Genomic DNA, 18,537 nt, shown 5'->3' on the forward strand with positions numbered 1-18,537 from the left:
ACTGATGATCCGACATTAAAAGCTCAGTTACAGCAGGAAAACCCTTCATCTATGTCCATAAACCCAATGCATGTAATATGTACTCTGTACATACTCAATATTAGTATTGGGAATTTGAAATGCATATAGAAAATGGGTAACACTTTACACTAAGGTTTCTTTGGTTATCATTAACACTCTGAACAATACTTTATTAATCTTAGTTCATGTTAATCTAAACATTTACTAACACTTTTGTAATGTTAACATTATTTAATGCACAGTGAACGAACATGAACATTTTATGGCATTAACAAAGTTTAGTAAGTGCTGTAAAATATGCTTATTGGTAGTTCATATTAGTGAATGCATTAACGTAAGTTAACAAATGAGACATTTTTGTAAGGTGTTACCAAAAATTGACTAAAACACAAACTTAATGATATCAATAATTACTGATAAATTTAGTCATCCATTATCCATATACAGTATATTAATATGGTATATACATAGATGTTTAGCATGCTCTCTTGACTTTTCTGTTGAACTAAATACCTTACAATTAGTGTAAGAATCTGAGTAAATGTGAAAATTAATAGAGAAAAATGTCATAAAATGAAGAATTCTGCGTCCTCACCATGAAATCAATGTTGCTGTCCTCATTTCTGAAATATTCCATTAGTTTTTCAAATCTGGTTTTCTCTCCAGACACCTACACGCACACACACACACACATTCATGTTTCATGTCATAGACATGATGATTTGTATACTGTACAAACTGTATATTCTTCCCCCAACCCTAAACCTACCCATCACAGAAAACTTTCTGCATTTTTTACATTTTCAAAAAAAACAACAATTTAGTATGATTTAGCTGTTTTCCTCATGGGGACCAAAAAAATGCATAACTTAGGGTATACCTGAACCACACACACACACACACACACATTTCTCAGAGGGGATTGCTAATTGTACGTGAGTTTACTGTATGTTGCTTTGGATTGAATTGTCTGCTAGCAAATACTTGAGCATAATGTAATAATGCCACTGAATAAATGTAACTGGGTTCAAAAGAGCCAACTTTGAAAATGTGTGTATGGTATCACACTTTTCATAATCTGCCTGTTTGACAACATTTGAAGTGATATCTGAGGTTACAGGGTAGTTTATCATCTGATAAACTTTTTCAGTGTATTGTTGGCTTAATATTACATCCAACATCTCTATCTTATTATTTAGCTCTCGCTACAGAAAGGCTGTTACATTTGTATGCAAATATGTGCATTCACAGAAACAATGAGGGCATTTGGATGGGAAACACCTAAACAGGTATAACCAATGCTTGTTCTGGTTTTAGCTCTAGTTTGCATAATCGTTCTGGTGTCAGAGATAGGCATCTGAATCATCATCACCCACACAAACTTCTTTGTGACGATGTCCGTGTGAATGCGCGAGGTTGCAGGATGGTCATATCTCTTATATACACACGCATCTCTTCTAGTTTTGTCACGTCTCTGGCTCTCACACGGGGTGGTTCAGCTCACTCCAGTTCACTTGTGTATAAATCTCATTGTGTTTGTGTGAATAACTAAAGAGTTTGGGTCAGGTTTTTGATCCCTGAAATGTTGACATTTTTGGATGAAATGTGACGCATATTATATTAGAATACTGTATATAAAATTATTCACATATTAGATATGTATTGTATATATGTACAAAGGCTCTAAAAAGTATTCGGACAGGCAAACCACACTTATAAATGTATGAATGTTTTTGCAAAGTTTTTTAGGAATTTGGAAGTATTTTGATTAATCATATTTGATTAAATTATATTTTTGCATATGTTTTATTATATATTTTTAATTCAAACTTTAAATTTTTTTAATAATACATTTAATATTATAATAGTTTTTCTTTTTGATCTTTTTATAGTTTTTCTTTTTATTATTATTTGATTATACTATGCTTTGGTATGTTTGATTGTATTTTATTACAACCAACTTTTTTAATGTTATTTTATAAGAAATATTTAATATTATAATATTTATTTTTGTTTATTTTTTATATTTTTTATTATATTTGATTTTATATTTTGGTATATTATATTTGATTATATTTTATTAAAACAAACTTTTTATTGTTATTATTTTATAATAAATATTTAATATTATGACATTTATTTCTATTTATTTTTTATTATATTTGATTTTATATTTTGGTATATTATATTTTATTAAAACAAACTTTATTGTTATTATTTTATGATAAATATTTAATAGTATAATATTTTTTATATTTTTATTATATTATGTTTTGGTATATTTGTTGGTATTTTATTACAACAAACCTTTTTCCTTTTTAGCATTTTTATAATGCATAATATACAAATATTTTTTAATTAATATTAATTATAGAATTAATATTATAATCTTTTTTCCTTTTGATATTTTTATATTTTTTGTCTTTTATTATATTTGATGATATCATGTTATCATATCTCAAAACATGATATCATAAGAGTGAGACGGATGAACAGAGAAAGAAGAGATGTCTTTTCTTACCTCTTTAAAATTATTAAAGGCTGCAATAATCATTTCATGACCTCCTCGAACCAGACACACAGCAGCCAGGAGCTCCAGTACTAGTGCTTTAGTCCTAAATACACACACACACACACACACACACACACACACACACACACACACACACACACACACACACACACACACACACACACACACACACACACACACACACACACACACACACACACACACGTGTAAGAATAGAAGTGTAGAAAGAAACCAAAACATTCAAAACTAAAACACACTGTCCTCTCACCTGGCACTCTTATTGTTGAGACTGAGCGTGATTTCATTGACACAGCTGGGATGAGCCATCACCTGATTAAACCCTAACTAACACACACACACACACAGACGCATTAGTCAAGAGAAGAGATGAGACAAGACGAGATGAGATGAGAGAGAGAAGTACCTGGTAGTTCATGATGGCGCGAAGGCACATGATGCAGAGATGCAGGTGGTTCTTCTGGCTGAGCAGACGCGAGTATCTCAGAGTTTTCCTGAGGAGAAGATCGATCATGTGAAACCAGCTCACACATCACCACTGTCCAGTTTTATGCACAAACATACATTCATTCATCACAGCTATATTATTGTGTAATCTCAAAATCATTAAAAGTAGAACCTTTTGAGATATGTGACACAGACGCACACAAACACTCTCTCTCTGTAACAGGAATGCAGCTGATCCTGACCGAAGCGATGGGACGTGTCTGATTGCATGTGTTATGATATAGAAATACATTGCACACATACTTTATGAAGTGACTGTTAAGCACGTGTGTGTGATTGGGTTTCATTTAGATTTTTGAGGCTGAAAATAGTCATATAAAAGTTATTGCATGCTGAATATCCGTTAAGAAAAACAGAACCGTGGTAAATATTGGGAAAAAAAAAGATCATGACGTGGAATTTTATAAGAAAAATGTATCTCATTAAATAAGCGTGCATACACACACATTTGTGAGAAATCTGCTTACAAATGTTTTTATGAACAAATGATAATTTATCAATATCATTCATGCTAAAATGTATTATAATATATATATACACTCGCCTAAAGGATTATTAGGAACACATACTAATACTGTTTGACCCCCTTACGCCTTCAGAACTGCCTTAATTCTACGTGGCATTGATTCAACAAGGTGCTGAAAGCATTCTTTAGAAATGTTGGCCCATATTGATAGGAGAGCATCTTGCAGTTGATGGAGATTTGTGGGATGCACATCCAGGGCACGAAGCTCCCGTTCCACCACATCCCAAAGATGCTCTATTGGGTTGAGATCTGGTGACTGTGGGGGCCATTTTAGTACAGTGAACTCATTGTCATGTTCAAGAAACTAATTTGAAATGATTGGAGCTTTGTGACATAGTGCATTATCCTGCTGGAAGTAGCCATCAGAGGATGGGGACATGGTGGTCATAAAGGGATGGACATGGTCAGAAACAATGCTCAGGTAGGCCGTGGCATTTAAACAATGCCCAATTGGCACTAAGGGGCCTAAAATGTGCCAAGAAAACATCCCCCACACCATTACACCACCACCACCAGCCTGCACAGTGGTAACAAGGCATGATGGATCCATGTTCTCATTCTGTTTACGCCAAATTCTGACTCTACCATCTGAATGTCTCAACAGAAATCGAGACTCATCAGACCAGGCAACATTTTTCCAGTCTTCAACTGTCCAATTTTGGTGAGCTTGTGCAAATTGTAGCCTCTTTTTCCTATTTGTAGTGGAGATGAGTGGTACCCGGTGGGGTCTTCTGCTGTTGTAGCCCATCCGCCTCAAGGTTGTGTGTGTTGTGGCTTCACAAATGCTTTGCTGCATACCTCAGTTGTAACGAGTGGTTATTTCAGTCAAAGTTGCTCTTCTATCAGCTTGAATCAGTCGGCCCATTCTCCTCTGACCTCTAGCATCAACAAGGCATTTTCGCCCACAGGACTGCCGCATACTGGATGTTTTTCCCTTTTCACACCATTCTTTGTAAACCCTAGAAATGGTTGTGCGTGAAAATCCCAGTAACTGAGCAGATTGTGAAATACTCAGACCGGCCCGTCTGGAACCAACAACCATGCCACGCTCAAAATTGCTTAAATCACCTTTCTTTCCCATTCTGACATTCAGTTTGGAGTTCAGGAGATTGTCTTGACCAGGACCACACCCCTAAATGCATTGAAGCAACTGCCATGTGATTGGTTGATTAGATAATTGCATTAATGAGAAATTGAACAGGTGTTCCTAATAATCCTTTAGGTTTTATATGTGTATAAAGTGTATATATAAAGTGTATATGTATAAACTGTGTGTATATATATATATATATATATATATATATATTACAAATTCATGTTAGTATGCACGTGTACTAGGTCGACATTGACATTTTATAATTTCTCAAAGGATTTACTCAATTATTTGTTAACGAGACTCAGAAAGTTTTCTTCATTTCAAGAGCTACTTCACACACATGACATGCAGATCTAAAAAGCGTTTAAATAAGATGCAAACCATGACGTCAGAGCGGTTACACACGCATGACGGACCTTGTGATTATGGGCCGTCCTGAGCGTGGGGAATTGTGGGTGGGGGAGTTTGTCGCGCTCGTGGTCAGATCTTCTATAGATTTCTCCTCAAAGCTTCCATCAGAGCTGTCCGTGTCATATCTGGAAAAACACAATCTGTCTTATGAATGCATGTTAATGTTTGCTGCTCGCTTCAGTATATGATGCTGTGGTATCCACTCAAACAATAACTGAATACAGTTGATCTGATGAACTGAAAAGTTGGCTTGCGATTTACACTACTGATCAAAAGTTTGGGTGTTTTTTTAATAAATTAATACTTTTTTCAACAAGGATGCATTCAATTGATTCAAAAGTCACTGTAAATGCTGTTCTTTTGAACTTTTTCATCAAAGAATCCTGAAAAATGATCATAAATGTTTCTTGAGCAGCAAATCATCATATTAGAATGATTTCTGAAAGATCATGTGACACTGAAGACTGGAGTAATGATGCTGAAAATTCAGCTTTGATCACAGGAATAAATTACATTTTAACATATATTACAATAGAAAATTGTTATTTTAAATTCGAAAAAAAAAAAGTTTAAATACAGATTTGACTGTATTTTTAGTCAAATAAATGCAGCAAAAGAGATTTCTTTCAAAAATATGCCATTTTACAGATGCCAAACGTTTGAACAGTAGCATATAGAGTCTTTTGATTGCATCAGTGTTTTTGTTTTAATCTTTTTACTCAGACTAGTCTAGTGAATATAATACCAGTGTTGTCTGCATCAGAGTTTGGTCAGACACTGGATGGTCAGAGACGTTCTCTTCCCAGACGCTTGTCACATTAAGAATTTAGCTTCCTCTATTGTGTCTTTGTCCGATAGTGTTTGTGTGTGTGTACATACGTGACTGCACGTTGAGCGAAAGAGAGGTAGTCCACTAGCACTTCTAAACCCTTGTTTTCTTCATTTAGAAACTCCTCAGCCCACCTGAACAGACAGAGACAAATGAAGAACCAAAGACAAGCGGTGTTGACACAGACATTCCCCAGGTTTCTTCAGAAACCTGCATTTAAATAACTTTAAGTAGTAAAAAGTATCAGGCCAGAAACATGCTTTGTCAATAACATGCGTTTTTCTGCAGTCATGTGATGGCTCTTACCCGATGTGATTGGTGCGCAACGAGATCTCCAACTCTCTCAGAACTTGTGTGGATTCTTGGACTCGCCTTTTAAACTACAAATCACACGAGTGTCATTTGATCACGTATGCATCACATATTTCAGTTTGATTATATTTGGACGAGTTCTACATCTCATTCTCAGAATCAAACACACGCACACACACACACACACACACACATGTTGGTGCAACTACATTATGAGGACATTCCATAGACGTAAAGGTTTTAATACTGTACAACCTGTACATTCTATCCCCCTACACTTCCCCTACCCCTAAACCTACCCATCACAGAAAACATTCTGCATTTTTACATTTTTAATTAAACATTGTTTAGTATGTTTTTAAAGCTATTTTTATGTTTCCGTTTCCGTTGTAATACCAGTGTAATACCCATGTCATTATACAAATTTGTGTCCTCATAAATCCCATAAACTAGCACACACATTCACACACAAGCAATCTCATGCTCCTTACCCATCTCAATAAACTGGTCAACCCGAACCCTTACCCTAAACCTAACCTAACTATAACCTTAACCCTAAACCTAGTCTTGACCCTCAAACAGGCATTTAAAGGGGTCTCAGAATGTCCTCACTTTACTCTCTTTGTCCTCACTTGTCCTTATTTTACTCTGATGGTCTAAAACTCAAACCGGTCCTCACAAAGGTAGTTGTACAAGTACACACACACACACACACACACACACACCAGTACCTTTCTGCCTCCTCCTTGCTCTAATACACTCTTGAGTTTCTGAATGTACACTGATGGAGGATTCTTCACCTGAAATCGCTCCTGAACACAGAGAAACAAGAATGAACAGTAAACTCCCCATAAGTCTCCTAAAGTCCACATATAAGTTGTCATATTTCTTGCATAAAAAAAGTTCAAATAAATGTTTCAGAACCATTTTCAACCCTCATGATCATTTGAATGAATTGACTTTAATTTAAAATGATTGCAAACCTCTTACTGAATGCTTATTTGTTAATTTATGTGGTTCAATCTTAATAGGGTCATATTTGTGACATCAAAACCATTATGACTTCTGAACCAATTTTAGAATTTAGTTTCTATAAATGCTCTGGGTGAACTGGAAAGGAAGTTTTTACTTTAAAAGAGCAAGGACGATTGTGTTTTTCATCATATGCCCTCTTTTAATGTGTGCTATCGTGTGTTCGGGGTTGTAAAAACAGCTTTGTGGTAAATGAATATGTGTGTTTTTGCCCAGAACTCACCTGGTCACAAACTAACTCCCATTTCTTCTCATTGTCGTACTGACAGAGCAGCTTCACTTTATCGGGTGGAAGATTCATGGAATTCTACAATCACAGAGACAGCAGAAACCGTTGGGTAAGTCTCATTTTGTTGATATTAATTCAACAGAAGATCTAATCCACTGAGGTCAACTCTTAAAAAAGGTTCTGTTGTTCTTCTTTGCGACGCCTTTGGACTTTACCGAGAACCATTTTCCATTGCGTACTTGCATAAAAGTTCTTGATGTTTTATTATACACTGCCCTTTAAAATTTTGGGGACACCAAGGCGTCATTTATTTGATCATAAATACAGTAAAAACCGTAAAATTGTGAAATATTATTATCATTTAAAAGAGCGTGTTTCTATTTGAATATATGTTAAAATGTAATTTATTCCTGTGATCAAATCTGAATTTTCAGCATCATTACTCCAGTCTTCAGTGTCACATGATCCTTCAGAAATCATTAAAATATGATGATTTGCTGCTTAAGAAACGTTTATTATTATTATTTTCAATGTTTAAAACAGTTGTGCTGTCTAATATTTTTTGTGGAAACCGTGATACTTTTTTTCAAGATACTTCGATGAATGAAATTGAAACCTTTTGTAATACTATAAATGTCTTTACTGTCACTTTTCGATCAATTTGATGCATCCATGCTAAATAAAAGGAGGATTAATTGTCAAAAACGGAGTGTCTAGTTACACCAAGTGCAAATAGCGTGTCTTGTTGGAAAGCATTATTTACACTAGCTCCGCCCAATAATGCCTGGTTGGGCCACACAAGATTAAAAAAACGCATGTTTCAACGTCTTCAGTGGTGTAGTCAGTAGAGCGTAAGGCTCATTGAACTTGTTTTTGACACGATCGACCCGGGTTCGAATCCGCCTTTTGCAGAGCTTGCGCTTTTTTTCCTTTTCCCATCACATATCACGTAAGAAAGGCATTTACTTTCAATAAAAATTAGGGAAAAAAAAGAATAAAGTGCCTAAAGAAATGTTTAATAATAATAAAAGCATTAATTGGGTAGGGTTAGGGGTAGGTGTAGGGATGGCTTTCATTGATTATATTGTCCCGTTAAGGCGGCATCCATTTAATAATTTTAATAAATATAACCATTACACTCTGTTATTATTGCATCATGTTAATGTACAACAATACTGAGGTGCAAATAGTCTGCATCTTCCAAAATAAAGTATAAATAGCATCTAATTACTATTTACACATATTGCAAAGAATGGCTACTTTTACATGGTGTAAATAGAATATATCGCTATTTTCACTTAGTGTAAATAGCCGCTGCCTTAAATAATACATTAAATTGCATTGAAAGAGGAAACAACTGAGGAAATCACCAAGGACAAACTAAAAACAACCACCCAAATGACCCTTCCAACCACCCACAACAATACCCTAGTTTTCTTTATTTAGTTGTCTATCTGTCTAGTTGTATTTGCAGTGTGCAGTCAAAGACCTGATCTAGCTAAAACATGTTATATAATATGACCACTGTTTGAATGTTGACTTACTGTGGCACCAATAACACATTACACGCGTTTTGTGGTCACTTATAAACTGATGAGTAAGCAGTTGCGTTGTGTCTTGTGAGATGGTTTACGAGCAGCGGACAGATCACATGTATAATAAGGTATGCTGACTCTAAGAATGCCCTTTTTGAACCGGCAGATTAGTGCTGCGTGAATGTCCTGTTGCTATGACGAACTCCTAAATTATTTATGAACAGCATGAGTGTTTGCATTTGTGCCGCACACACACAGAAAACACACACACACAGAAACACACACACACAGACAGACTGTTATGGCCCCTACAGAATTACCTCAATGACTCATCTGAGCATGATACCGAACACACACACACACATACAGCCTGCATGTAAATCCCCATTATGAAAATTGTCTTAAAGGTCGCAGAGAGAAAGCCAATGGTCCACGCACATGCACGGAACTACTATGACCCTACTGAGTTACCACCAGGTGTATCATCCCATTTGGTGTGAACCTGAAACTGAAAACACAAACAGAGGCTGCTCGTAACTCTCATGAAACATTCACATGAAAATATTCTCCCGGTATCAAAGTAAGGGCCCGTTCATATCAAGAACAACTGCTATGCTGCGTCTCATTTCTGAGGCTGCGTCCTCCGGAGGTCGAATTTGAAAGCTGCATGCATACGCCATTAAGTATGTCTTAATGAAAGGTGCACTATGTAAACAATTTTGAGTAAAATATCCAAAAACCACTCGGCCAGTGTTATATATTTTGTTCAGTTGAGTACTTACAATATCCCAAATGTTTCCAACTATTTGTAAATCGTGAGAAATTGCTATTTTAACCAAGGAACCGGGACGTGTGAGGGAGTCGCCTGTCGATGGCGTCATATCTGCGTTCCCCTCGGTTTCTGGTTTTATTCTGCAGAAACACTTTACTCTGACTGCAGTGTGAACAAGTGTCATAGCAGCCGCCGAGCAAACACACAGAGTAACGTCATAACATCATCAACACACTCAGATGTGTCTAATATGATAAACAGAGCTGCGTTACCTCATACTCATGACCAGAAGTGGCGTCGGCGACTGTGTCATAATAAAAGTCCCACCACTCTTCTCATTAACAATCGCTCCAGCGGCCTTGCTCAGCTCCACAACACTCGGTCCTGCTCTGCTTCAAACTACAGTAACGTCAATAATCACATCCATGAACATGATTTCTGCCCGAGTCCTATTCCGATTCTTTCCCACCGGCTGTGAGGTGAAGACCACATGTCCCAAGATTCTGAGCTCAAACGTGGCGTCATCAAACTACGCGTTTGTTTTGAACAGGCGACCTCTAGCAGACGGAAAAGTTACATGGTGCACCTTTAAGAAAAGTAACCATAATAAAATTGACTGTCATTTCTTGACAGGTGTAAAATACTGTAATTTCTTATTTTGCAATCTAACGGTTACTTAATTGTCAATTGAGCCTGCCTCGATGACGTATTCAGCCTTCAAATGCGACCTCCGGAGGACATAGCCTTCGAAATGAGATGCGGCTCTAAGATATCTATATTAGCGTCCACACCAGCGGATGATATCTTTCTGTTTATTCTAAGCGTGTGCTTGTCTGCCGCCTAAAATGCTCAAGCTCATTACAGCAGGATGGATTCTGATTGGCTGTCAATATTTTTATCGTTCATCAGCTGGGTAAAATCGTTCTGAAAGTGATTCTAGCGATATCGTTATAGCTGTGGTGTGAACTCTGCTATTCTATAATATTGAGAATGATTTTTAATATCTTTATTGTTATCTTTATAGTTATCGTCAATGGTTTGAACGGGCCTTTAAGCGCAGAAGTATAAATCAGCGTGGAGCATAGTGTTGTATTTGTCCCGCCCCTCCTCCACTGTGATTGGACGGTTCGGTAAAAAGTGACATTGACGAGCGCACAGTTTTACCCAAAGTTGTACATTCTTCAACTCTTAGCGTGGGAAAAATGCTGAGCATTCAGCGATTGAGCATGAAATACTGCAAAATAGCACCTCGTTACGCTTCTGTCGTTTTAAAAACGCGCCGCTCCCATTGAAAACAAATGGAATATACACTAGCCACAGGAAAAAAACTTTTATGTGGACCTACGAACGTGTTTTTCCATTCCACTGTTACTTTTACATTGTTTTTCAGTGTAAACGCGTTACACGGACATGCATGACCGTTGCGATCGCGTCTTGCGTCTTTTGCAGCGTCTCGCGCATGTGGCGTTCTAAAAATGCGGCGCTCAAGTTAAAATCAGTTCAACTTTTAAAAAACGTGCCCCAAGACCGTTTTTTCCCCATTCCACTGCCTGCGTTGTGTGTGAACGAGCCCTAAGTGGAGTTTTCCCATGCAAGTCAAGTCAAGTCACCTTTATTTACACCTTCACAGTGTTAAACAGGAAAATAATGCAACAGAATTTGGAGAAAACGGTGATGTCATCCACCTCAGTTCAATTATCATATAGTGACAATGCGGGCAGATCAGTAATATAGTTGAACATTTATTTGAATATTTCGTTAAAAATTTTGTGCGGCGAAAATGTTGTTGAAAATCAACCCACCGCAGCGATGTTAGGGCGTTGCCAGGGTGTTACTATGCAGTTGCTAAAGAGTTCTAAGTGGTTGCTATGTGGTTTTCTTGTCTTTCTAAATGGCTATGGTTCAAAGGTTGGGGGTCAGTAAGATTTTTTATGTTTTTGAAAGAAGACTCTTCTGCTTACCAAGTCTGCATTTATTTGATCAAAAATACAAAAAAAGTTGTGAAATATTATTACCAACTTTTTTCTATATGAATATATTTTAAAATCAGTAAAATTTTTAAATATTTTTTGAATTTAAACTAACCATTTTCTATTGTAATATATGTTCAAATTAAATGTATTCCTGTGATCAAAGCTGAATTTTCAGCATCATAACATCAATGTTCAATCTTAAATTGAGCTTGGTCTGGTGATAGCCAGACAATCAATTTAATGCATCCTTGCCGAATAAAAGTATTAATTTCTGGAGAGGTAATAGATGACATTAATTCAAGTTCTGGGATGAGTTACATGCCTAAGTTTAATACTTAGGAATGGTGGTTTGTTCAAATCTCTAATTATGAACACCAATAATGCTAGCAAACACCACCTTAAATCCTTATTTACTTTCTCAGTCAATCTTTCTTCTCATTGGGACGTCCCCTGGAGGGATTGGCCAGGTGTTGCTAGTCACTCGGGGGCATTTTGGGAAATGTCTTCCCCATAAGAATATCAAAACCCTTTGTAAATGTATTTCCACACCTCGTGCTGTCAGTTTGTCGAGTTGTCCCTTCTGCATACAGCAGGTGAGATTGCATTTCTTTAAAGTTCTTGATATTGCTTTAGGAACAGACCTTTTTGCTGTAAAGATGATTGGAATCCACAGTATTTGTTTTGTGTCCAGTTCCTCGGCTGTATCTTTCAGCTGATAGCTCAGGAATGTTATCATTTGTTTTGGGAACATTGTAAAAGATCTCCGTGAACTCTATACTAATATTTAGCCTTTTTTGTGACCCGCTTATGAACCCAAGACTGACCGAAGACTAAGGAGCTGTATAGTAAATGCCAAAGCAAATATGCTAAACAGTTTAAACATCTGTTTATCCACGTCAGACCTATGAAATCATGTTTTCTATGAAAAGCGAAAGGAAGGAATATAGCTGTCATCTCTTGTAAGAAGTAGACTCTATTCATCAAAGAACGATGAGAAATATGTGTTACAGTTTCCACAAAAATATGTTTTCATTATTGATAATAACAAGAAATGTTTCAGCAAATCATCATATCAGAATGATTTCTGAAGGATCATGTGACACTGAAGACTGGAGTAATGATGCTGAAAATTCAGATTTGATCACAGGAATACATTACATTTTAAAATATATTACAATAGAAAACAGTTCTGATAAATTGTAATTATATTTAACAATATTAGGGTGATTCTCCAAATACAGACACTTTTGTGTCCTTGGCCTTTTTTTGTAAATAAATAAACAAACAAATGTACAAATACATTGTCATTATGAAGTTCATGCTCCAACATCCTAGTAACCACCAAATCTTGCCCTTGTTTTCTTTTAAAAATGCTTTTGCAAGGCTGTTTATTAGCAGATTTTGCAGTTTTGTGCTTGTCCCCAACCCAGACTGGCCCTCTTTGAATGTTAAAAATTTATATTAAAGGATCGATTTAAAAATATTTTTAACATGTTTGTCTTAAGGACAAATATAATAATATTATACCATCGAAATTTCAATTGTATATCACAATTTTAAACTATTTTTGGAATAAAATAAGTCATTTCCGTCATTTCCACCTCCCTCAACAAGTATACTGTTCAATTTATATATGTTAAATAATAAAATACATGGTTCAAAATATTTTGGACTGGCAGTTGAAGTAAAAATGAACAGAAACAATCTTTCCACCATAAACCGTCCACCACTTTCCACCACTACACAGTAAAAAAAAAAAAGAATAACCAATGATGTGGATCTAAATATATTTTAAATCAAGTATTAATAGTTCATTGCTTACAATATATGTGTGAGTGACTTTAAAAAATAAATATAGACCTGAGCAAAAATTAAATGCTGTAGGCAAAAATCCCAACTCATACTTTAAATAAAAATATATAAAGTTCATGAAGTATTGAGATTTATTTTGTTACATGATTAGGTAGCCACTGATGTTGTTGACTGATACATAATCTTATATAATTAGTTTTACAATATTATATTGTAATAAAATACATAAATTGAAAAGTGGTGGAAATGACATCTTTGAAAGCGCTCTTCAGAAAAACTGTTAAAAATAATAATATTCCATGGAATTCTAAAACTGCCCACTGTTATATTGTGTTAGAAGACAAATGAATGAAGCTAGGAAGATTGTTTTAAGTGTGTTTTAAGAGAGTGAATTTTCCATAAGCTCACAGTGCCAAAAGTGCCTGTAGTTGGAGAATCGTTTTTACTGTATTTTGATTAAATAAATGCAGCCTTGGTGAGCAGAAGAGACATCTTCTTAAGGTGATGGTACATGGGGCATTTTTTGTACTTTTTTATGGTACTTTTTTGAGCAATGTTGCTGGGCAATGTTACAAAGCAATGTTTTGTAATGTAATGCAATGTTGCTTGGCCACATTCCCATCGGGAATGGGCAACAAATTTCTATCTGGGTACTTAAGATCGATCATGGGCCCTGTGTCTTACCTGGTTGCCCGTTGACGCCAACATTGCCTAGTAACATTGCTCAAAAAGTTGCCCTGTGTATCATCACCATTACCTACCCTTACCCAACTTTTGAATGGTGTGACATGGTATGGAAAAGTTACATCCACAACATCATGTTTGCTGTGTCATTTCATTTTTGTCCATATTGAATTACAGTTCTTAGCAATGCGTGGCACATTTGCATGGCAGTGTTTCCTAATTTGTAAAACAGGTCAAGGGGAGGAACATCAGCAATCTGCAGAAATATTGCTTTAGGGCAAAGACACACACGCACGCACGCACACACAGTCTCGCTCTCAAACAATCTTCCCTTATGTAATGCCTGCAGTGCAGATAGCTCCATTGATTATAATTGTCAATCTTATAATTGTCACATTGCGTCTGCTGTAGACACAGTGTTTTGACAGTGTCTAAGTTTAATTTGTCTTTCTCTTTATAATAATAGTTAATTTTTTCAAAACACATCCAACTCTTCCACCATCATCTATTTGCTTATATTTATCTCCCTTCTTAGTGTAACGTCTGCCCTTTCTTTGTCTTTTTTACATGTTCGACTTCTTCCCCTCCACCAACGTTATTAATTTTAAACATGTAATTGGGAACTATATTGGAAGCAAAAAAGATACCTAATATAATATAAGCTAAGCTAGCAGGCTAACCAGGCAGATGTATGCTATGTTAGTAGCCTAGCTAACTAAAAACAGTAAGAACGAGAAATACTTGATTTCACAACCTAGCTTCAGTTATAGTTAAATAAACCATGTAATTTCAAAGACATGGTCAGTATAACGCATTTTAAACATAAATCATAACGTTATTTTGCAGGAATTGTAATTAGGCACTAAAAATACTACCCATTTAAAGTCCATTGAACCAATGGGATCACTTGGGGTCCTAATTCCTGGGGGGACTCAATTTCTCATCACACCTGTCTTGTTGCGTGTCTTGTGTGGTAGTGTCAGAGGTTAGTTGTCACGAGCGAGAACGGTTGACATGGAGGCGCTAAATCTTCAACCTCTGGGGAATCACCCGTTTTAAACACACGCTGAACAGAGGAGAGTCTGCTGTCAAAAAGAGAACGCGACAGAGCACGTAATAAAACAAGAATCAACATTGGCATGGGTTTTGGGACATGGCGAGAACTGAGGGATTTGAAATGTTGTAAAAGCTGTTAAATGTTGGAGATGGTGTTTTTATTACTCAACAGGTGAATAAGTCAAATTATTGAACAGGTAAATTGCCATATTAGGTCTCTAACAGAGTTTATTATAAAGCATTATGAAGGGTCATATTCATATAGGGTCACACAGAGCCAAACACAACCAAAACAATGTTCTTCCGCAAAATGCATCCTAGACGGCCAAAAGTTACATAGTGTACCTTCAACCTAGTTTTTATGACTCATTTCTGCAGTAATAAATATATTGAAATACATTCAGTACTAACTTTGATTCATTGTATGTCATATATTTTTATCCTGAGTGTTTCTAGATCAGCTAAAGGGTGGACTACGGCTGAAGATGGATGGTTTGTTCGTTCAGTAAGTGGCCACATGCAAAATATCAATAACTGAACGGACCATTTGTATAATTACAGGCCTGTAGTTTTTGCAGATTTCTTGCACTCCTCGCCCCGGCAGACTGATTTAGAAAGCATCAGCTTGCGTGCTTTAAATGCTGAAAACACACACGTGCGAGCAAGGACAAAACGAATGTCTTTATATACGTATATTCTGCCTCACAAAGAAAAGAATGCAGAGTTCTCTGTACATTTGCATGAGTTTACATGTGCACATGGCCACTGTTATGCAAGACTTCTGTGATAACAGCCATGTTTCATATGAATACTTAATACTTTTTCTAATCTTGCTCACAGGTTATAGTACCGATGCTTTGTGTTGTAATATTAACATTTGGTACCTGAGACCATGTGTGTTTTTGAGGGATTGCCATTTTAATTCAGTGCGTTTTATCATGAACACACTGCCGGGGCTACTTGCATTATTTGCATCGTATTTCCATTATACAAACAGCATGTCACAAACTCTCTTTCTAAGTAGGCATTGCAGATGACGATTGGACAAAATGAAATTGTTTGAGTTTGATGAAGAGCACTTTAGTGCATGTGCACTTTAATACTAGTGCGTAGATTAGATGGCCTTTCGCCGCTGTGTGATGGGAGAGTGTTTATCTGATTTAGGAGCAGCATCAAGGATATTGGCAGGGTGGATTAATTAACATGGGATAAATTACAGCTGACTTTACTAACACACACCAGAGCCAGACCAGTTTACAGTATACAGTGTATAGGTAAAGGAGTGAAAGATGGGCTAAATATCCCTTTTAAACATGTGAGTAGTTTGATTTGGTCTGTTCAGATTGGAAACTGCCATGTCTAATACTCTACTGTGAATCTGGTTAGTGTTTTTATTTCAGAGTTTAGTTCCAGCTTGCCTCAACACCTGCTGGAAGTTTCTAGACCTAAAATGACAAATGGGACACCCTGCGGTTTCGTGGACTTAACGGACACGCATACGCAACGGCCATTGAAAGTCCACAAGACCGAAAGTGCACATGAAGTGTGCCATTTGGGACAGGGCCGATGCCCAGTAAGACCTTGATTAGCTGGTTCAGGTGTGTTTCATTGGAGTTGGAGCTAAACTCTGCAGGACAGTGAGCAGGAGCAGGATTGGACACCCCTGCATTAAAGGGATAGTTCACCCAAAAACCATTTACTCACCCTCAAGTTGTTCCAAACCCGTATGAATTTCTTTCTTCTACCAAACACAAAAGAAGAATACAGGTAACCAAACAGTTGATGGTCCCGATTGATCCCCATTTTATGAAAAAAAATACTATGCAAGTCAATGGGGCCCATCAACTGTTTGGTTACCTGTATTCATCAAAATATATTTTTTTGTGTTCAGCAGATTAAAGAAATTCATACAGGTTTGGAACAACATGAGGGTGAATAAATTATGATTTTTTATTTTTGGGTGAACTATCCCTTTAAGTTGACTAGTTGACTAATTAACTATAACTCTAACCCAGCCACATCATATTAGTATCTATGCTAAAACAATATTTATTGTGGTAAGGTGTGTGAATTCCTAGCCTGGATGCCAGCCGAACTTAGCCCCGCCCACAACATTTGAGGTCGGTAAGTTCGGTCTGCACTTGACTTTGTGGAGCAACTATACTCGAACCAGAGCTGTTCGGACCAATCAAATTGTCAGGGTGGGTTTTATACGATGATGGACAGATGATCATCAGTAACGTAATCATCCACCTCAAAAAGAGCGCTTGGGTTGAATTTGTTTACTTAATGGAGAACTTGTTCGTATATTCATTCACCTTTACTAATGATGATTGTGTTGGTAAGTACTCCGTGTAACCTTAAATTCTTTTACAACACCGGCAAAGATCATTTACACTCATCTTCTTCTTCTGCTTCTTCCAGCGTGCGTGCAGTTGAGTTCTGTTAACAACTACGAGTCGTTCAACATACGTCACTTAAGTTACTCCGTTGCTCTGATTTTCTTTCCTGGTTTGGTTGAAACACGCATAGATATCCATAATAAAGGCTAGATGTCTTACGGCGGAGTCTCTAACGTCATCACCGGCGGCCATCTTGTCACAGGCAGGGCTCTGTGGTACCTGATGTAAGGCGAGCGATCTGCATGAACACAAATACTCTTATCTCACTGAAATCTTGACGCATTTACAAATGGTTTGGTTTCTTACAAACGTTATTAGCATAATTATGGATGCTTGAACAAATTATGAATATTTTTTCTTAAGCAGTGTTGGGAGTAACGCATTACAAGTAACTTGAGTTACGTAATAATATTACTTTTTCCAAGTAACTAGTAAAGTAACGCATTACTTTTCAAATGTACAACAAAATATCTGAGTTACATTTTCAAATTAATTTGACTGACAGCTCTCCAGCCCCCATGTTGAGAAAAATAAGTGCAGAGGCGTTGTGTGTAAACATGATGGTTATTGTAATTCTAGACTAAATGTGAGCATTTATTTATCTCACTTGCACAATAAAGATTCTGTACTCCTCAAAATGAATAAAATCAGTCCAATGCAAAATCAGAGTACTATGCAAACCTCCAATAATTAAATGTTAAATAAAACAACTATTTTTATGCATAATCTACCTTTATATTTAATTTACCAATGTCTTACTGCTGACCTTTGATGATGAAAATTACTAGA

At 36.5% G+C, this 18,537-nt stretch overlaps 1 protein-coding gene across 1 annotated transcript in view; it reads right to left on the minus strand.

The window, feature by feature from the left end:
• The window catches only part of fmnl1b (formin-like 1b), a 36,572-nt gene that overhangs the window by 15,915 nt on the left and 2,120 nt on the right, over positions 1-18,537 (minus strand). The window contains exons 2-10 of the mRNA XM_079805797.1: positions 7,509-7,592; positions 6,985-7,065; positions 6,248-6,321; positions 5,992-6,075; positions 5,118-5,237; positions 2,979-3,066; positions 2,823-2,899; positions 2,543-2,636; positions 617-691 (exon numbers count right to left, since the gene is read on the minus strand). Coding sequence (XP_079661923.1) covers positions 617-691; positions 2,543-2,636; positions 2,823-2,899; positions 2,979-3,066; positions 5,118-5,237; positions 5,992-6,075; positions 6,248-6,321; positions 6,985-7,065; positions 7,509-7,592 — 777 coding nt within the window. The remainder of the gene's footprint in view (positions 1-616; positions 692-2,542; positions 2,637-2,822; positions 2,900-2,978; positions 3,067-5,117; positions 5,238-5,991; positions 6,076-6,247; positions 6,322-6,984; positions 7,066-7,508; positions 7,593-18,537) is intronic.

The sequence above is a fragment of the Gobio gobio genome (genome assembly GCF_949357685.1).
Source record: "Gobio gobio genome assembly, chromosome: 23".
NCBI classification, from domain to species: domain Eukaryota; kingdom Metazoa; phylum Chordata; class Actinopteri; order Cypriniformes; family Gobionidae; genus Gobio; species Gobio gobio.